The following is a 22,405-nucleotide window of genomic DNA, read 5'->3' as shown; positions in this document are numbered from 1 at the left end:
CACATCATGGAAGGGGACTCTCCTTCCAAGCAGTAACCTCCCCCTTCCATCCTCTCCACATCCATCCCTGTATGCCATCGAACCGCTGCTCAAAGGTATGTTCACTACAGTACAGAAAATGGTTTAAAATTGTTTTATTTTAGTACAGTAAATGGTTTAAAATTGTTTTATAGGATTTTCTGACCAATTTCATACACATTTAGATAATTATTGTTGTTTAGGTACACGTTTTATTAATATTTTGGGCCTGTTCGAGTGCTTGGGAACGGAATAGAATATATACCATTATTTCTTATGGGGAAAAAAAATTCGGTACTCGAACAAATCGGAGGTCGAACACGGATCTCGAACGGATTATGGTCGAGTACCGAGGTATCACTGTATTCGGTGATCAATCTATTCTGAAGAAGTGTTTTAATTCTTTTATTCTACCTTGTTTTGAGTATTGTTCTCCTGTCTGGTCTTCAGCTGCTGATTCTCATCTTAATTTGTTGGACAGAAACTTACGGTCTATTAAATTTCTTATTCCTGATCTAGATATTAATCTCTGGCACCGTCGATCAATTAGTTCATTATGCATGTTGCATAAGATTTTTCATAACTCTGACCATCCTTTACATTCAGATCTCCCTGGACAATTCTATCCTGTTCGTAATACTAGGCAGGCAGTTAATTCTAATAGCCAGGCCTTCTCCATCATAAGACTCAATACTACGCAGTACTCTAGAAGTTTTATTCCAGCTGTTACCAAGTTGTGGAATGATCTTCCTAATCGGGTTGTTGAATCAGTAGAACTTCAAAAGTTCAAAGTTGGAGCAAATGCTTTTTTGTTGACCAGGCGGACATGAGTCTTTTTATAGTTTATATATGACATTTTTGTTGTTGACGTTGTTAATAGTTTACATATGATATATCTCTTTTGACATTACTTTTTTTAGAATGATTTATTGTTAATTTGTTCTCTTCAGTTATTTATTTCCTTATTTCCTTTCCTCACTGGGCTATTTTTCCCTATTGGAGCCCCTGGGCTTATAGCATCTTGCTTTTCCAATTAGGGTTGTAGCTTGGATAGTAATAATAATAATAATAATAAACTGCTTAGCTTTTCAGTCCCATGAAATTAAAACACTCTTAATGGACCTTGATTTGTATGAATATGTAGACCCAAACTGTATTTTCCCTTGTTTCTTTTATAAATACCACTGATTTGTAGCTCCCAAGTTATCAATTATTTTTTTTTTTTAATTTAGCAAGAAGAGGTTTCTTGCACTTCTTGGAGAATTGGTAATGTTACTCCATTAGGTAAACTTGTTTGTGGGAGCTCTAGCCATGATGATCATCAAAATCCTATCCTATCCCACTACGCATGTATCTAATGGTTTGCTCTGTCATTTGCTTCCTGTAGATCTACATCAGAACATGCAGGGCCCAGTGGGCAGCAGAAGAGGATGTGGTCCATGGTTTGGGGCGATTCACCACAGGGGTAATCAGCATTAGTGACATATCCACACTTCTGAAGACTATCTCCTAGAAACATACTGCTGAGCAGTATGTTTTTAATTGATAGTTTTTTCTTTAGTTTCATTTGTGTGTTCTTTAAAGGTAAGAATTCTGCCAAGAGTAATACCTAGATATACTGGATATGGGTGAGTATCTAATTCTCTCTTTTCCTATATGATCTTTATTTCCAGTTAGCTTCATGATTGTTGAGGTGGAATACACACTCCTGCGTTTTGTTGGGTTTGCATTGAGGTGCCATTTTTTAAAGTATACTGAGAAAGATGATAAAGCTCTTGATAGTCTCTCCTCTATTTCTTCAAAAGATTGGGACTGTGTGGCAATGCACAGGCCGTCTGCATATATGAATCTTCGTATATCCTGAAACTCTGGTTGGTCATTTGTATAATGTTAAACAAAATGGGAGCCAGTACAGAGCCCTGCAGGAGACAATTCTTTTGGGTCCTCCATCCGCTTTTCTTGCTGATACTGCTCAATTTTTAATTAAAGTAAATTTCCTACCCAAATGCAATGATGATATACTTCAGCAGGATAGTTTCTACCGACTACTAAGAGTGATGTATGGTATGGCCATGTGTCATTTTGACATTGCTCAACCGCTCAAGTTGTGCCTGTACCTCAATGCTTCCTGCATCCAGTGTGGCCTTACCCTAAGGGGGAAAACTCTCACCACCTTGGATTTAAAGTATTAAACTTTTTCTCAATGATCAAGGGTTTGTTTGATGTGAACATAATAACCATAGTCACAACTAGACTTACCAAAATATTATCTTCTGATGGTTCTAAGGTTATTCTTTTAAGGTCATCTCTATCTTCACTGGTTCGACATAAGTTGAGATAGAACTGAAACAAAAAAAAAGGCAAATAAAATAAGCCTATTCTTCTTCATTGTGATATAAAAAAACAACAGAAGACTGCCAGTCTAGGATATCTACGTTATTGGAAGAAGAGAAAATTTAGTTTTCAGCATTTTATAGTCGTGAATTTAAAAGAATTTTTAGTAGATATTACATAGATTCTCCTAGAATTCCACATCCTTAAACACGGGTCTACAATTGATAACTGCATATGGTGTCATCCACTGATTTTTTTTGTCATAATCACCTTATCAATGAGTAACCGATTTGCTCTTTACTTGACATGAAAATATTCTAAAAAATTTTAATAAGATATAAATATTAAGAAAATTTAAGATCTCATGAAACTAATATCTATCACAATGTTAGATTTATGAAAAATTTCATTTCAAACATTAAAATGTTTTCAATGAAGTAATAGCTAACATGCTATGAAACAAGTAGTCTAGAAGGTAATAACAAATACACCAACAACCAGCTTTTTTAGTGTTTTCACTGATCCTGACTTGCATCATTTTGAACAGGAATTCAAATATGTACTTACCAAAACTATACAGTTATCTAAAAATCAAGCTGAAATGTCAAAATCATTGAAAAAATAGCATAAAGATAATGTTAAACATAGTAGTCTCTCATACTCACTGATAGAAAACTGATTATAAATTATGGCAAAGCTTGTCATGCAGTATTATTGTGCTTGTTTTATAAATGTTATAACTCAAAAATGTGTTAAAAAAGTATTGTACCAATTTAATTGTCAATTATTAATACTCTGTGTGTTTAATCAAAGAAACTATGATCACTCAACATAATTAATGTTATGATTTTTATAATAAGCTTTAATTTAGAATCTATCTTGTGTACAGATTACATGTCACATGAATTAAAAACAATCTATTCTATGAGTGAATTCTCAAAAAACATCAATGAAAAATGATAAACCTGTATAAATGTAGTCTTCTGTACAGCAACATGCGTGATGAGGCAGATGAATACAAATACTATGGAGATTACGAAGAAGATCATGGTGTTGGTTCGTTGGTCGTCCAACAACAGCTTTGTCACAATGCGATTCCCGGAGATGATTAAGCCGGCAGTGCCTGGGTGGTGGTCAGGTACACGTCAGCTGTCTGATAAATACTGACATGCATACAGTAAGAAGAAAGGTAGAAAGATAAACTCAACTTTGCTAAAAGAGATTAGAAAATCCTAAAGCTCAGAGAAGAGACATAAATAACATATCTAAATGAAACAAGATATACTAAATTCAATTGAAGTGAAACTCTTACCGTAGTAATATCATGATATGACAACATGGTTCAAATCAAGATATACAGAAAGACAATGCAAGCAATGTTGCATGGATCTTTATTCGCAGAAATCCCAAAGTTGAATATCACAAGATGAAGGGATGAATCATTATGCAAATTGCTCTTTAGCACTTATGGCAGAAAGGCTATATAATTAATTCTTATGATTTCCAAAACTGCATTTTGCTTCATGGACGATATATTTATCCCCTAACTAAATGGGAATGGGAAAGGCAACACAGAAAAAGACGAATACGATTGCAAACCTTCTTAAATAGTTAATTCATCCAATCAACAACAATAACAATCTTCTGGACCAAGCGTTAATGAGCAACTATTCTGTGCCTTGAATAATAACATGGTGTGTCATATGCCTCTATTGGCAGGCACACAGGTTTTCTTATGCCTTTAGCAATGTCAGGTTGGCTAACAAATGAGTGTATCATGATACACATGGACTAACCCACATGACTTATAATGTAAGATCAGCCGCTAGGAGTTGTGACGTGTTAAATTATAATGACGCTTTAGCAGCTAATACTTTCGAGTCATTACCCAGGTACTTTATGTTCTAAAAAGATGAAAATTGTAAAGTTTTGATTATTAATTCTAATTTTGCATAAAATCATGAAACTTATGATCATCTCTGTTACTCATAATCAATATTCAAGTAGACAATTATTAATGGGCCCTTTTAAAATCTGTATTTTCAGTTCTAACTGGCAGAACTATATAATTCTATTCAGTGGGCAGAGCCCAATCGATCAATGCTCCCAAACATTTGTGTTCTCACCTAAGCGATGTATGATAAACCGACTATGTTCCTAGTACTGTATTCTTAAAATTAGTTTACTAAGTAAATAAACAGAAGCTCAATGATAAAATTTATTATCTTTATACTCATTTGATGGTCATAATGCTTCTACTTTAAGCTCTGCCAGAATCTACACAAAAATAAAAATTTTCCATTCTCTCTCCTTGCCATATGCCTCCCAATCTGGGAACCATCATGCTATATAGCAGATGATGGCCAGTAAATAGTCAAGGATACAACATATTACCTACTACTTTTCAGTTCTCAAAGTTGAAAACCTGATCATTAGTCTCTTGACATTACTGATCAGTGGGAAGGAGGAAAGCCATGTATATGAACATCAGGCAATTAAAAATAATAAATTTTATCATTAATATTGTTTATTTTCATCAAACTTCACTGATGTTCCTATTGCTGAATCATACACACAATGATGGAGGTGGGATAGTGAAGGAACAAGATAGGAGAGTACCAATCTAGTTTAATAAATTTATCAACCATTCGAGATTAGCTAAATAGGTAACCAATCATAACCGCAAATAAATTCATAATCCATGAAGTTTACCGGGTTTATACCATATCTATACCCACTGTGCATCTTTTAAAACTAAAGTTTTATATCATACACTATAACAAATAAAACTTTGAACTTTCTTATTGAAAAAGTATACCTTTAACTAAGATTAAGCTAATAAATTAATAGTAAATTCTCTCATTTACACCATATCTCTCACGGTTATAACAACACTTACAGCCCTGTAAATTTCTAATAAAAACAGGTATTTTTAGGTAGATGACATTTGAGTCTAAATTCATAAACCAACTAAGAACTTTTACTCTTAACATATCACTCTTGTTGTCATAACAATTTAATATACAGTACAGTATATTGCAGTTTATGAAATATATCATTCAGGTCTTATCTTTTCCTTCATAGTTCACATATTAATCAGTCTCAGATATTGTTTCATAATTTGAAAATAAGAATAAATTAAATAAGCAAAAATCAAAACCAAGAAAATCATTTTATTACCGGGGTTTTTAAGTATTTTGTCTGAATCCTCAAGAAATATTTCATTATATGTAAATAAGAACAGAAAAATCAATTTTATCATATCATCCTTTTAAAGACATCTGTTGAAATGAAGACTTATTTTCCCCAAATAAAAATGGGGGTAGTATCTGGCATATATGATATTATCAGACTATCATTTTGAGAAAAGATCCTATGTTAGCAAATACGATACTATATACCGGTAATAAGAAATGTTATATATGTGACTAAAATACTGTTCAATTAACTAATATGCACTGGACTGCATTAAAGTAGGAGGTTGTGTGTTCATGCAATGTCGTTTTATTCTGTACATGAACATGGTATTGAAATATTTTTCTTCATCTTCGTGATGAATGGCACAGTGTGTGGAGAGGTTTGGCAGCCTACAGATAGGCCTCCATATAGGTGTATGAAACAGCAAACATTGTGAAAAGGAAACGAGAGTCAGAGTTCACAGTATGAATGGGGGCAGAAATCATTCCACTGCATATCTTTCCCCAGTGGTTTTCTAAACTATATAATACTGTAAAATGCAACTAGTGTTTAGTGATCGTTCTGTAACTTTACCTCATTTCATTTAGTTGATAATGGATTTTCAGCTGCTTTAAGCTTATAGTATAATGATTTGAGCTAAAAAAACCTGTGTTGATATAATGAAAATTGATAACATAGTTTTGGATGCACTATAAGTTATAGATCTTACAGACTGCCAATTTCCTTGGTAGATCATTAAAATATGTAATGACATAAAATAACTTTACAAACACGAAAGAATAACAGGAGAGTTGTTACAATCACATGCCTATAGTAAAGCATTAATGCATATAGCAGGGCTTTGCTAACATGTATATTTAATTCATATGAAAGGCTCATAATGATAGAAAGGTCAGTCTTATAACTGGCTTATAATAAATAAGTTTCACATCATAGTAGGCCCATAATAATATATGATTGATCATTCTTCTAATATGTCTACAATTTGATAGTATCAATTCTTATAGGAGACCTACACATGAAAGTGTAAAGGTTTAGCCTTTAAAATATGTATGTCGGTTTAATTATATCAATGCCTGATTATTATGTTAAGACATTATGGCAACATAGACTTAATGCTTAAAAACAGAACATTGTAAAATGAGCTATTATGATTGTCATAACAAATTTACTCCTTTTGGCATTCTCATATCCTCAATTTCAAATACAGTACAGTACTTAAATATATTAGTGTTATGAAAACAATAGTTTCTTTTTCTTATAATAATGCCTATTACTATGGCTAAGCAGAATTTTTTTCTTGTAACTGGATATTATTACACAATACCAATTCTAATAATAAAAAGGATTACTATTTCTCTTCTAAATTTTCATATTACAGTATCATAAAAGTACACTTCCAAATAAGCTATTTTAGCTCTACTTATTAGGGCTTTTTATTTTACAGATACAATATTATGTACCTAAATATTTCATTAAATATATTAAACTCGCTGATTTTATTTTTAAATATTCACTGCTGAAAAAAAACAGATCTTATATTATCATGGGTCTTATATACCATTACATACTGTGCAATTCATAAAAAGTAGGATGATAAAAAATTTAAATGGCCAAGTTATGTATGTATGTTGTCGTAATAAGCAGTCAAGAGAATAAAAGATAAAAAATAAGGAAAATAATTAACATTCTGAATAAACTGCTTCATGCATGCAAATCATGACAATAAAAAAAACAATTTGTTACTTTCCCCTAGTTTAGCAAGAAGGATATACTTCTTCACAAAGTTTTATATCTAAAGAGCAATTGTAACTCAAGATTGTGGCTCTCTAAAACTGATAACCTTAAGGAGAACAATTTTTTTTATTCATGAGCAAGTTAAAAGTCATTTGCTTGTATAAGAAAAGCTGTACAGCATAGGATACTGGAAATTACCTTTGAAATAATAACATCTTTAACTACAGAAATAAACTACTACCACCAGTACTCACTCTCTCCTGTCATAACTGCTTGAGTATAACGTTTTGGCAACATGCTGGTATAGCCATAAAAGCTTGACTGCTGGACTGAAACAGTAAGAGGAAATTTAATTATCACCACTTCACAAACAAAGATGAAAAATCCATTTCACAAAGAGCAATACTTTATTTTACATTTTCTGTAAAATAAATTCCATCTACCTGGTTCAAATACAGGTACATTCAATTCATTGATATCAATGTTTGGTGAGAAAAAAATGACAATAAACCCCCCCCCCCCCCCCCGGTAAAATTAAAGCTAAATTATTTTTTTTTCTTTTTAGTAAAACTTCACTGCAATAGATGTTGAAGCCTTATGAAGCAATAATATCTCATATATCTAATGACAAAATATATTTTTGTTCAAACATATTAATCATTTTATATTCAAAACCTATTACAGTACTTTATAGTCTAATCTGTAGTCAATAGCTATCTCAAGATACTCCAAAGACTATCTCCACCTGTACAAGTTCAACATCTAGTTCTTGGAGCATCCCTGATGGTGAAAAATTATAATTCTCTGCTAGATTTGTATTGTTTGTAACAAGAGAATAGAAAAATTCAAATAGAATAATAGGGTTGAATGTGGAAAATAACCAAAACAGTTATCAAGATATTACCAATTCCATCTCCTGAATGTAGGTATGGGGTTTCTGATTCCCTTAATAGAGATCTAGCTAAAATTAGTGCATGGTGCAAATTATAGGGCATGAAGCTGAATCCTAACAAAACTCAAAGTAAGATTGTAAGTAGGTCAAAGACAGTTACTCCTCAACATCCAGATCTCATCATTGATAATGTTTCTTTAACTCTGTATGACTCTTTCAAAACTTTAGGTGTGATTCTTGACAGGAAGTTTACTTTTGGGAAACACATCAGGTCTGTGTCTTTTTCAATTGCACAAAATATTAGCTTATTGAGAAAGTCTTGTAAGATTTTCAGTGAACAATTCATTCTGAAGAAGTGTTTTAATTCTTTCATTCTGCCTTGTTTTAAGTATTGTTCTCCTGTCTGGTCTTCAGCTGCTGAATCCCATCTTAATTTGTTGGACAGGAACTTACGGTTTATTAAATTTCTTATTCCTCATCCAGATATTAATTCCTGGCACCATCATTCAATTAGTTTGTTATGCATCTTGTAAAGATTTTTCATAATTCTGACCATCTTTTCTATTCAGATCTTCCCGCAGTGTGCCATCCTATTCGTTAACTACTACGTATGTAATTAATTCTAATACTGTAGTCATGCCTTCTCCATCATGAGGCTCAATACTACACAGTATTCTAGAAATTTTATTCCAGCTGTGACCAATTTCTGGAATGATCTTCCTAATCAGGTAGTTGAATCAGTAGAACTTCACAAGTTCGAACTTGCGTCAAATGCTTTTTATGTTGAACAGACTGACATAAGTCTTTTTATAATTTATATATGAAAGATCTGTTTTAATGTTGTTACTGTTCTTAAAATCTTCCATTTTAATTGTTTATTACTTCTCATACAGCTTATTTATTTCCTTATTTCCTTTCCTCACTAGGCTATTCTTCCCTGTAGGAGCCATTGGGCTTATAGCATCCTGCTTTTCCACCTAGGGTTGTAGCTTAGCTAGTAATAAAAATACTACATTAGCCAGTTTAACTAAAAAGTGTGTATCAAAACGTTACAAAATAACCTTGCAAGATAGTACAGTACTAAGACAACCATTATAAACCTTGATTTGGTCATGAATTGAGATAAACTCGGCTTATGAAATCATAGAACATACCTTTCCCTAAGAAATGGACACTACTTTCAGTAATAGACTAGTTTTCAGGATTATAAAATATGATCTAATGTTAAAGCCTACAGGAGTATCTGATGTTTTTCCTCTTCAAGATAACTTCAATCCTGATCAATGGATTGGGAGAGTAAAAAACAATTATTGCTGAGGCTTTGAGTCTTGCTCAGGAACTTTTCCAATAGATACCCAGTAAACCACTTCTCATTATCAGTAATGGTGAAGACGATGTTGGGAACTAAGACAGTTCCCATACAGGTCCAGTTATAAGACAGAAAGCCGGTCTACCAAAGAGTATGAAGGTTTTCTAAACCTATCAGTTATGCAATGAAATAACTACAGTCACCTTGGATGACGGCGGGGGTAGCAGCAATAGGGGATTCAGCGTTAGGAAGCTTCATCTGTGGTGAATAACGGGGGAGTTTGGGCTGTGGCATCCTAGCAGTACCAGCCGAACTCGGTGAGTCCCTTGCCAGTCTGGGAGGAACGTAGAGATGAAAGGTCCCCTTTTTTTTCATTTCATTGATGTCGGCTACCCCCCAAAATTTGGGGAAGTGCCTTGGTATATAGATAGATAAGGACTTGTGAGCTGGGAATAATGGATGCAGCATCCTTCCCCAATCCTCACCTGTTGTGTCAGTCCTTAAAAATTATAACAGTATACAGCAATGTATTGACTACTGCCAGTGTCTAATATGGCTGCCTCTGTATTGACAATACAAAGTCAAGTATTTTACAGCCCTGAATTTGATTTGACGTTGCTACCAACTTCTAGCTACAGTAGTAAAATTGGTCTTAATAATTTTTCAGACAAGAAGTAGATGTCATTATGATAATCATCACCATAAGAGTAAGATCAATGGCATCAAATGAGAAAGTAGTGCTGAGGACTCAGAAAGCCAAACTTAGTAGCTGCCCTATTAATGAAAATGGCCTTGCTCTGAGGGTTAGGCAAAGAATCTATGACCAATGAAGTTTACAAATTGGAAAGGAGAGAGCAGCCTCAAGATAAAGCTACCTTGGACTCGAATGAACCCTCAGGAGTGGATTCCAAGCTCATTGTAGCAACAGGAAACATACACAGCCAAAAAAATAACATATATGAACTTCTTTCTTATAGCATTATGCAAAGGAAAGATTGATCATTTTCATGATGTAAGCAGAATATCCTTGTATTATGGATTTTTTTAAATATTCATGAAAAATATAATGATTATATAAGAGGATCTTATTTTATATGGGAAATATATAGAAATCACCTTTTATGAATATAAAATGCAAGAGCACTTCCTGATGACCATCAGTATGGCGTATGAAAGAAGTTTATCATGGCAGCTCCTGACACCTTTAAACAAGGTGAATGCTTGCGAGGTATTGAATGTTTGCATGACCAATTCTGCAAAGGTACTGAGGCTATCTGTTTTCTGTACAAATTTTTAACTTGGCTCGGGGCCTGTCCTCACTTAAATACAAATCTTGTTTGCCTTGGATAATGCAGCAATTTTTAAGGAATATTTCACAAAATAAGCATTGGATGATGCCGCAATTGCATCATCGGAGGACTTTAAATAAAAAATTCATTACTGTGGAATGGTGTCATCCGATCACCAGAGGGTTAAGTTCTACGTAGAAACCTCTGGTTATACTATATTTAGCTATGCTCCTTCAAAACTTCCATAGATTTGCCTGTTTTATAAAGAAATGTTTTTTTCTCTATCTCTCTTATTTCTAGATGGAAAATATTAATTTTTTCAAATCTCCTTAAACATAAAATAAGCTAACACAATATATGTCCCTCTCTACTTTTCCTTTCTTTACAATTTGTGAAAAAAACACAACGGTATGAACCAACGGTCACAATAAAAAAGGTTTGCCAGCTTTGACTGATTAACAAGTAACTAAACTGGCTGCCAATAAAGACAAACTTTTTTCCTCTTTGACCATGGTGCTTCATGCTAAAAATTAAAATTAGAGTTAGTACAATAAAGCAAATTTTATATCATGCGATGATAACTGTAAAAAGTTTTCTTTTAAAAACAGTGCATTTTTTTACAAACAAGGAAGTTACAGATTATTGTAAATTCTATATAAATTCTAATTTCCTTATTTTTCTTCATTGAAATGATAATTCTTCTAATAGAAGATTAATCAAGGATATGATAATTAAATAACAATCATCCAATTTCAAAATACTGAGAGAGAGAGAGAGAGAGAGAGAGAGAGAGAGAGAGAGAGAGAGAGAGAGAGAGAGAGAGAGAGAGAGAGAGAGAGAGAGAGAGCTTGACTGTATTTGTTAATGAAAAAATTTGCACTTTTTTAAAAAGAAAATTCTTTGAAGATATCATAATATGACAAAATCAGAATTTTCTTTTATGTAATTTGTATTTTTCATAGTTATACAAACCTAAGTCCTTTAAGTGAGGAATTTATTTGTAGCACAAACTGGATGGGTTATCTTTTAATAAAGCAGTTAAGTGTCGGCAAGGAGCCCACTCCCACTTGTAAAAAGCACCTCCCTTATGATTTTTTGGTTCAGGACTGAAAGAGTTGGTAATGGAGGTATGTTTAACTTGAAGGACTCTTGTTTGTATAGCTAGGAAGAATACGAATTACTGTACTATAAAAATAAGACAAATTTGGAAATAATCTGTGTTTTTCCTAATATTACAAACCTGAAGCTCTTTACTATGGAGATACATTTCGGCAACAGCTGAAACTAGCTTTAAAACTTTTAGCAAGGTGTTACTCTCTTCCAATGGTTAGCGTGGGGGAGGGGCAGTGGGAGTTAGATCCACCACCCAGTTCACACATGCAGTGGCCAACACAAGCCACTTTATGCATCCACCACAGGACCTATGTAGAATGTGTCGAGGATCCTGTGGGTTATGTCTCGCAGGTAGTGGGCAGTGAAAGTAGACTGACTTTTCACACGTCCTCCTGTACGACCTACGTCACAAAGTTATCTTGAATGCCGGGGGTGTACAAATACCCTTGACATTATGAGCTCTAAGACTATGGTCAAGACGACGCAAGTCCACATGGAGGTCTCGTTCAATGAATCCTGATCCAATAAGATATTGAATTCCTTGTAGCCTTCTTATTGACTTTACCTCTACTAGGAAACAGTCTACTGATCTGTGGTCAAGCACAAGCAATTTGTTTAGGGAACTGTTATTATGCCCTTCCAGGGCATAATAACAGTTGATCTAGATCATTTGTTACAGAACAGACACTCTCAATCAGGAAGGGACCTAACCTAGGATCCAATACAGCCAGAATTTGAGACTTTACAATAAACTCAGGGACGAAGTTGAGTGGTACTTCGTATGAGGACAGATGATTCCGTCAAGGAGGAAAAGTCAACTCCATTCTCCTTGGAGTTGGTTTGCAAAATACCTTGTGCAGTAAAGAGTTCCTGGATAACTTCAAGTCATGAAGGCATAGTGAAGCTAGTCGTCTGTGGAAAATCTGAGCATGTGGCTGTCTGAGTAGTTCAGGAAATGAAGGGAGTCCCTTAGGTGCCTTTGTGAGGAGGTGTAGAAGGTTTAGAAACCCTTCTGCATGCTGCCACATTGGAGCTATTAAGGTCATTTATATGTTATGAAATAAAAAAATTTTGTTCAGAAGCCTTCTTATTAAGCAGAAGGAGGAAACGCATAGACATCTAGGTTGTCCCCAGAATGCTTGGGGATCTGGTACTGGGAAGCATTACACGGTAGTTTGACGTTGAGAGATGTCGTGAAAAGATCTATTGTCAGCAATCCCCACAAAGTCAGGACTTTGTTGGCTATCTGTTGATTCAAAGACCACTCGATGTCCAATATCGGAGTCTTCTAGCTCAGTTTGTCTGCCCAGATGTTTCTCTTGCCCGGCATGAAACAGGCTGAGAAGGTAACCGATTTGTCTTCCATCCATCTGATTATCCCCTCAGCCAGATGGCAGAGGGACTGAGAAAATGTACCTCCTTGCTTGTATATGTAAGCCATCACCTTGGTGTTGTTGCAAACCAGTACCATGGAGAGTTCTGTAAAGGGCTGTTGGATGAGTTTGAGAGCTAAAAGGTTACTCTCGTTCCAGGAAGTTTATGTGGTAATGTTACTCGGTTTCGGACCAACGTCCGGAGATGGTGAGGTGCAACACGTGAACCCCTCTCTTCTTTTGATGCAGCCATCTCGGGGGAGGATAGAGAGCTAATCCAGAGTAATTTAGTATCCGATACCCATCACTGCAGGTCTCTCTACTGCTCTGGCCCTATAGGGACCAATAGATCTGGAGGGTCTTTGTGCCGAGATAAGAATGTCTTTAGCTGCCACTGGAGGATTCGAGTGTGGAGAAGACTGTTAGGAACCAGGGCACGGTGTCCTAGCAGCTTCTGCCAACAATTGCTGGCAAATCGTCTCGTCTTAGAAACGGTTCTGCTATTAGTTTCCTTCTATCCAATCCTGTTCAGGACAGGAAGACTTTGCCTAGAATGTTTCTATGTTCATCCCTAAGTATACCAGATTTGCATTGGTTGCAAAGAGGACTTCTCGAGAATGCCATGACACCCCGATCATGACAACATTAGGGGGAAGAGCTTCCCTTGATTCTGCTAGCATCGGCCAGTCGTCTAAGCAATGAAGCAGCTGATTCAGTTCTTGTGCACCGTGTGCCAGGCTAACACTAGGTAAATTCTTCGGGTGAGAATTTGTGTTGCTCTGGATAGGCCGAAGCTCAACCCCTTCAACTGGTGTATTTTTGTAGGGTGGGAACCTTAGGTACTTCCTTATGGATGGGTGAATGGGAATTTGGAAGTACAATTCTTTGAGATTTTGTGTTAGTGCAAAGTCTTTTTGTCTGAAGGCCTGTCTGACCATTAGGGTTACCTTTATCTTGAAGGAGATTTGTTGAAAAAACCCGTTCAGAGCCGAGAGATGCATGACCGGTCTCCAGACTCTAAATGCCTTATCTACAAGGAAATGGTGATTGAAGGAGGCTGGAAACCCGTGTCGGGCCTCCTGGAGCGCTCTTCTCCAGCATGGTCTAGACTTCAGTCAGAGACGTTAGTTCTTTCACATATCCGATTGCGTAGGAACTCGTCTTCACATGAGAGGTTAGAGGAGGGAAAGGATGCATGAATGGCATGAGTTATACTGCCCTGAAGACGGAGTCCAACCGAGGTTCAGACTCATGGGACATCCACCTCTGCCATACGCTCAACAGGCATCCGCCTAGAAGAGGTCGCCCAATCACCTTGCTACATGGTTGGGTACGGAACCCCATTCTTCCCACGGCGATCTACTCCTCCTGAATTTCCTCCTGGGGGACCTGGATCGTTTTCTTCCGTGGTGAGACCTGGAGCGTGAGCGAGAACAGGAATGCCTCCTCTGGGACCTCTCACGCCTCCGACGGGGTTTCTTCTGGGCTTCACCTTCCGAGGAATTGGAGGCAGCTGCTACCGACGAATCTGAAGAATCTCCATAACTCGTCCGTGGGGCAGGGGCATGAAGAGCCGGCGGCTGAACGACCCGATGGACCGTGGAAGGCGTGGGCTGGAGAAACACATCTGGTAGTGAAGACGGAGGCGCTGGGGGAGAGCGTGGGCGCCCTACGTCGGGGTACCAGGTTCCGAGGCCTTCCTCCAACCTCAACAGGGACCTGCAGGGCGTCCTCGGAGGTACCCATTCAAGGTGATCTGACGGGGGTGAGACTTCCTTCTCGGGGGCGCCTTCAGCTGCGGAGGTACCTGAAAAACATGCCCATGATGCGGGCGAAGAGGCAGGGACATTTTTACTCCACATGGGGTCATCCGACGAGACGTGACCCGCAAGCACCAGGGCACCGTCTCTAGAACCCCCACTAAACTCACCTTCAGGCCCCCCCGCTTGCCTGGAATGAAGCTGCTACCCCGCTATCATGAAGAACAGACTCCTGGGGAAGAGCCACTGGCTTCTTCCCCGCAACGGACTTACCTCGTCCCCTACTCTGGGTAGGGGAAGGTGGTAGAGAAACTCTTTCCGGAGGCTCTCCTGGTGACGTCAAGGGAGAAGAGGTGCTAGCCTTCTTGGGTAACCTCTTGGAAGACTTCTTTTTCATGGCGAATTGTACCCACTGCACTTCACTCCACGATTCACACTCTGGGCACGTGTCCGACGGAGAACACACTCTGCCCCTGCACGACAAGCACAAGGAGTGAGGGTCTACCTCCGGCTTGGACAGGAACGCACCACACGACTTCCCGGCCATAGGCCCAGGACAACGGTGGGGATGCTCCATCACGCACTAGCAATACACCGCAAGACACAGGAACGCAGCGGGAAAGAATAAGAAAGCACAAGATTAACACGTGAGACCGCGGAAACACAAAGGGAAAGCACAAGGATAACGCGCGAGACCACGGGGACACAAAGGGAAAGCACAGGGATACCGCGTGAAGGACAGGGACACAAAGGGTCGCACTGAGATAAGGAGAGCGTCGAGATGATATCGCGACGCGACCAGAGAACTTACTGAGGGTCGAGACCCAAGCTAACACGCTCCCTGACCCGGGCTTAGCCTCAGGGCACGTATCCATCCGCCTGAGGTTAGCCCTCACAGAAAACGGAAGTAGGGTAAACTACACAAAACTCTGGTCGGATGGGAGGAGATCCCAGATACTCCTTAGAAAGTAGTTCGAGGTAAGTACTCCATGTTGGAACAAACAGCAGGTTATTCCTCGTGTCAGATTATGCTTCACCTGGCGAAACAATATGACCAAAGCCCTCCAGATTGTTACGTATCCCGTGGGATGTTAGGTAGTAGTCTCTGCGCTGCCAGAGAAGAAGGCCTTCGCTCATAACGATTAAGAAAAAGGCTATGGAAGACCAATTATACCAGGAACCCTTTCAGGAGAATATAGTCTTTCCTTCAGAGTCATTGGAATTAGGACGGACTTTGGGATACCTGGTCAGCCAGCACCACTCAAGTACTCTGTCTGCTTACCAACCCCAAGGGTTGGAGGACTCAAATGAAAGGAAGAAGGAATATTGACTCTCAAGAGAGAAGTCACTTCTCATTGGTTATTCCCGAGGGACCAATAGATTGCCCATCTTATTTCTCTTTTCTTGCTATTTTGAAGATTAATAGTTTATATTGTTCTTAAAATTCTCCTGTAGTTTATTTCCCTATCCTTTCCTTGCTAGGCTATTTTCCTTGATGGAGCCCTTGGGCTTATAGCATCCTGCTTTTCAAACTGTGGTTATAGCTTAGCAAGTACTAGTAACAATAACAATTACCCATCTCAAGTCAATTTAGGTCAAGACATGCAATCAGTTGCAAACAACTGCTCTGAAGGGGAAAGCGAAATCATGTCCTCCAATTGCCTTCGATCCAATAAGAGTTGGCCGTATAACTATGCTTACAGATCGTAATACCAGAGAAGTCAGTACTCCCTAGAGGAAGATGGTATTACAGCTTATCCCTTAGTGATTGCTCTCGAGAAAGAGACTTGTTACTAACGACCAATAACATGCAACTACTTCCAAAAAGCAAGATTGAGACATATGTGCAATTCATTTTTGGACAGGTAATGTATACATAAGTCCATCTATGAACCAATATCACATATCACCGAGGCGGGACGAACATACGGCCATATCCCGGATGATTTGTTGAGTCCGGAACTGATAGGAGAACGTTGATCAACATTCACAGTCAAGGCCCCTTTTTCCTTTGGCCGAGATTCCTAAGAAAATATGAAAACATTTGTATTTCTTTGTTTCTGATTGGTAAAACTGGCATAAGCTCTAAATGCTCCCTCCCAGGGAGAGGATTTGCTTATGCAAAGTTTCGGAGTTTAAGTATTTTGAACACTAAGACGGCTGTTCCGAAAGTTAAGAAGGAACTGGCTGGAAAGAAGGAGGGGTCTACTCAAGAGTAAGCTAGTTATATCTGGTTATGGGAAGGTAGGAGGGAATGCATAACCTGACCATCCATAAGAAATATAACCACTGAAACTAATGATTTCTTAGAACAAAGTTCTAATTGTCTGATGGTACCTATTCCTTGTTGGTAGAAAAGATCGTTTGCCCACATGCAGTTCTGCAAGTGTACTTCTTTGCCTCCAGTTAAGTGATCAAAAATGAGCCTGAACCCACTTGTGGGAATAATGTATGTGCGATGAATCACAACATTATTGGTCAAAGAGATTGATTGTCGACAAGCTGTAGCCTTGTTAACATGTTTCTGTGTGTGCGTGTGTCCACAAAAGCTATACAGTATACAGCTAGTGCAGTGATCAAACTACCATCGGTATTAAACATTTGCCTGGCCGCCTTGTGGGCAGAGCCAATGTTCCCATAAGTAAATACTTGCTTGCTATCGTTAGTAAACGCTAGCAGAAGCTGACGCTATTCCATTAGGAATAGAGACTTGAGAAAATTAACCTTACAAGAGTATGTTTCACTAACCATTGTGTGAGTGCTCTGAAGAGCTCTCCATTTCGTAGGGAAAATAAGCCCGAGAAAGTAAACCGGAAGGATTGCATTTCACTAAACTCGGCGTCTAACGAGACTCGTTGTGCCCTGGTGGCACAATGATGGCATGCGATGGCACCAAGTGGCCGGCAGGCATCCTAAATTGCGGCAATAACCCAAGGGTTACGTCTAACGAAACTTGTTGTACAATTCTATGTTTCTACCTCCCTGGCGAAGTCAGGCGGCGCATTGGAGAGCGCGTATGCACAACCAGAATAGCTTGGCTACGAATTTAGAAATTTATCTGGATACGGTGAGTAAAATGATATTTTAATTACAAAATAAATTTTTGAATATACTTACCCGGTGAATATATAATAGCTGCTGCTCAGCGGCTCGACAGAAAACACACTCAAAAACTCGCGAGCGATCGCTATGAAGGTTGCGGGTGTGCCCACCAGCGCCAACTATCGGCCAGATACCACTCCTGCATGTAAACAAACCCTTCAATTCTTCTCGTCCCGCTGCGTCTCTATTGGGGAGGAAGGGAGGGCCTTTAATTTATATATTCACCGGGTAAGTATATTCAAAAATTTATTTTATAATTAAAATATCATTTTTAAATATTTAACTTAGCCGGTGAATATATAATAGCTGATTCACACCCAAGGCGGTGGGTAGAGACCAGAGTTAATTAAGTTTACAGCGTATATGCTAAGAGTTTTTGACAGTTATCAATATAACAAAACCAAAATATATAGGTACCTGGTAAGGAAGTTGACTTAGACGATTACTCTGCCTTGTAAGTCTGTCTTCCTCACGAAGCCCAGCGATCCTCTTAGGATGCTGAAAGACTCCCAGGAGCTGAAGTATGAAGGGTTGCAACCCATACTAACAGGACCTCATCAAACCCCTAATCTGGGCGCTCTCAAGAAATGACTTTGACCACCCGCCAAATCAACCAGGATGTGAAAGGCTTCTTAGCCTTCCGTACAACCCATAAAAAACAATATTAAAAACATTTCAAGAGACAGATTAAAAAGTATATTGGAATTAGGGAAGTGTAGTGGTAGAACCCTCACCCACTACTGCACTCGCTGCAACGAATGGACCCAGTGTGTAGCAGTCCTCGTAAAGAGTCTGGACATCTTTCAAGTAAAATGACGCGAACACTGACTTGCTTCTCCAAAAAGTCGCGTCCATGATACTTTGCAGAGATCTATTTTGCTTGAAGGCCACGGAGGTTGCTATAGCTCTAATTTCGTGCGTCTTAACCTTAAGCAAAGATTGGTCTTCCTCATTCAAGTGGGAATGAGCTTCTCGAATTAAAAATCTGATAAAATATGACAAAGCATTCTTTGACATAGGTAAGGATGGTTTCTTAACCGAACACCATAACGCTTCAGATTTACCTCGTAATGGCTTAGTACGAGATAAATAGAACTTAAGAGCTCTAACGGGACATAACACTCTTTCCAGTTCGTTGCCTACGATCTTTGATAAGCAAGGAATATCAAAAGATTTAGGCCAAGGACGAGAAGGCAGTTCATTTTTGGCCAGGAAACCAAGTTGAAGAGAACAAGTGGCTTTTTCTGTAGAAAACCCGATGTTCTTACTGAAGGCATGAAGTTCACTGACTCTTTTAGCCGAGGCCAAGCACATCAGGAAAAGAGTCTTAAGAGTGAGATCCTTCAGGGAGGCTGAATGTAATGGCTCAAACCTGTCTGACATGAGGAACCTTAGGACCACGTCTAAGTTCCATCCAGGAGTAGCCAAACGACGTTCCTTAGAGGTTTCAAAAGACTTAAGGAGATCTTGTAGATCTTTATTGTTGGAAAGATCTAAGCCTCTATGCCGAAAGACCAAAGCCAACATGCTCCTGTAGCCCTTAATCGTGGTAGCTGAAAGGGAGCGAACTTTTCTCAGGTGTAAGAGAAAATCAGCGATTTGGGCTACAGAGGTACTGGACGAGGATACAGATGCTGACTTGCACCAGTCTCGGAAGACTTCCCACTTCGACTGGTATACTCTAATGGTAGAAGCTCTCCTCGCTCTTGCAATCGCACTGGCTGCCTCCTTCGAAAAGCCTCGAGCTCTAGAGTCTTTCGATAGTCTGAAGGCAGTCAGACGAAGAGCAGGGAGGCTTTGGTGTACATTCTTTACGTGGGGCTGACGTAACAGATCTACTCTTAGAGGAAGACTCCTTGGAAAGTCTACCAGCCATCGAAGTACCTCGGTGAACCATTCTCTCGCGGGCCAGAGGGGAGCAACTAACGTCAACCTTGTCCCTAAGTGAGAGGCGAACTTCTGCAGTACCTTGTTGACAATCTTGAATGGTGGGAATGCATATAGGTCCAGATGAGACCAATCTAGAAGAAATGCATCTATGTGTATTGCTGCTGGGTCTGGGACTGGAGAGCAATAGATTGGAAGTCTCTTGGTCATCGAGGTTGCAAAGAGGTCTATGGTGGGTTGACCCCAAGTCGCCCAAAGACTCTTGCACACGTCCTTGTGGAGGGTCCATTCCGTAGGAATTACCTGACCCCTCCGACTGAGGCAGTCTGCTAAGACGTTCAAGTCGCCCTGGATAAACCTCGTTAACAGGGAGATGCCTCGATCTCTTGACCAAATGAGCAGTTCCCTTGCGATCTCGTACAGCGTCAGGGAGTGGGTGCCTCCTTGCTTGGAAATGTATGCCAAGGCTGTGGTATTGTCGGAGTTGATCTCTACCACTTTGTTTCGAAGGAGACTCTCGAAGTTCATCAAGGCCAGGTGGACTGCCAAAAGCTCCTTGCCGTTGATGTGCATGCTCCTCTGACTTGAGGTCCACAGACCTGAGCATTCCCGACCGTCCAGGGTCGCACCCCAACCCAAATCCGACGCATCTGAGAATAGTACGTGGTTTGGGTTCTGAACTGCTAGGGAAAGTCCCTCTCTCAGACTGATATTGTCGTTCCACCAATTCAGGCATGCCTTTACTGGTTCGGAGATCGGAATTGAGACCGTCTCTAACGTCTTGTCCTTTTTCCAGTGAAAAGCTAGATGGAACTGGAGAGGTCGAAGGTGTAGCCTTCCTAGCGAGACAAACTGCTCCAGGGATGATAGAGTTCCTACTAAACTCATCCAATTCCTGACTGAGCACCGTTCTCTCTTCAACATCAGTTGGACTTTGAGCAGGGCTTGCTCTATTCGGGGGGCAGACGGAAAAGCCCGAAAAACTGGACTGCGAATCTCCATCCCTAAATACAGTATAGTTTGGGATGGAATCAGCTGGGACTTTTCTAGGTTGACCAAAAGTCCCAATTCCTTGGTCAGATCCAATGTCCAATGAAGATCCTGCAGACAGCGATGACTGGACGAGGCTCTGAGAAGCCAGTCGTCCAAGTACAGGGAGGCTCGGATTCCCGATAAATGGAGGAATTTTGCTACATTCCTCATAAACACGAGAGGAGCAGGACTTAGGCCAAAGCAAAGGGCCCGAAACTGGTATACCACATTGTTGAAAACAAACCTCAGAAAAGGTTGGGAATCTGGGTGTATGGGGATGTGGAAGTATGCGTCTCTTAGGTCGAGAGAGACCATCCAGTCTCCCTTTCTGACCGCTGCTAAGACTGATTTCGTGGTCTCCATGGTGAACTTTGTCTTCGTAACAAAGACGTTGAGTGCACTGACGTCTAGCACCGGTCTCCAACCTCCTGTCTTCTTCGGAACTACGAAGAGACAGTTGTAAAACCCCGGTGATTAAAGGTCCGAGACTTTCACCACCGCTCCCTTCTCTAGCAAAAGAGACACTTCTAGGTTCAGGGCTTGTCTCTTTGACTCCTCTCGGTACCTGGGAGAGAGGTCGATGGGGGAAGTCGCTAGAGGAGGTTTGCGTACAAATGGAATTTTGTACCCCTCTCTGAGCAACCTCACAGATTGTTGGTCTGCGCCCCTCTTCTCCCAGGCTTGCCAGAAGTTCTTCAGTCTGGCTCCTACTGCTGTCTGAGGCTGCGGGCAGTCAGACTCTGCCACGTGAGGACTTGGCTCCTCTCTTCTTTCCTCTCTTTCCCTCGGCACGAGTACTTCCCCTGCTGGGAGCTCTGCCACGAAAGGGCGGAATAAATCTGGACGCCGGAGTGTCTATCCTAGGTCTTGCAGAAAAGGATGTCGAAGGAGTCCCTTTGCGAGCAGAGGACACAACCAAGTCATGGGTGTCCTTCTGCACGAGTGAAGAAGCTATGTCCTTAACCAATTGTTGCGGGAACAAAAACTTTGATAAGGGAGCAAAGAGCAGTTCAGATCTCTGACAGGGAGTAACTCCTGCCGACAGAAAAGAGCAAAGGGACTCTCGCTTCTTTAGGACTCCCGACGTAAAAGAGGAGGAGAGCTCATTGGAACCATCGCGGATGGCTTTATCCATACAGGACATAATCAGTAAGGAGACATCTCTATCAGGCGATGAGATTTTCCTACTTAAGGCTCCCAAACACCAGTCAAGGAAGTTGAAAACTTCAAAGGCTCTGTAAATGCCTTTCAGCAGATGGTCAAGGTCCGAGGAAGACCAACTAATCTTCGAGCGTCTCATGGCTAGGCGGCGGGGAGAGTCTACAAGGCTTGAGAAGTCGCCCTGGGCAGAGGCAGGGACT

At 39.6% G+C, this 22,405-nt stretch overlaps 1 protein-coding gene across 1 annotated transcript in view; it reads right to left on the bottom strand.

Annotated features, from left to right (window-relative positions):
• Nucleotides 1-22,405, bottom strand: part of Ent3 (equilibrative nucleoside transporter 3) — a 119,690-nt gene that overhangs the window by 51,350 nt on the left and 45,935 nt on the right. The window contains exons 6-8 of the mRNA XM_068390420.1: nucleotides 7,542-7,616; nucleotides 3,318-3,475; nucleotides 2,278-2,361 (exon numbers count right to left, since the gene is read on the bottom strand). Coding sequence (XP_068246521.1) covers nucleotides 2,278-2,361; nucleotides 3,318-3,475; nucleotides 7,542-7,616 — 317 coding nt within the window. The remainder of the gene's footprint in view (nucleotides 1-2,277; nucleotides 2,362-3,317; nucleotides 3,476-7,541; nucleotides 7,617-22,405) is intronic.

This window comes from Palaemon carinicauda, chromosome 1 (genome assembly GCF_036898095.1).
Source record: "Palaemon carinicauda isolate YSFRI2023 chromosome 1, ASM3689809v2, whole genome shotgun sequence".
In the NCBI taxonomy this organism is placed as follows: domain Eukaryota; kingdom Metazoa; phylum Arthropoda; class Malacostraca; order Decapoda; family Palaemonidae; genus Palaemon; species Palaemon carinicauda.
Note: the sequence above shows the minus strand (reverse complement) of the source record. Positions and strands in the feature narration are given on the sequence as shown.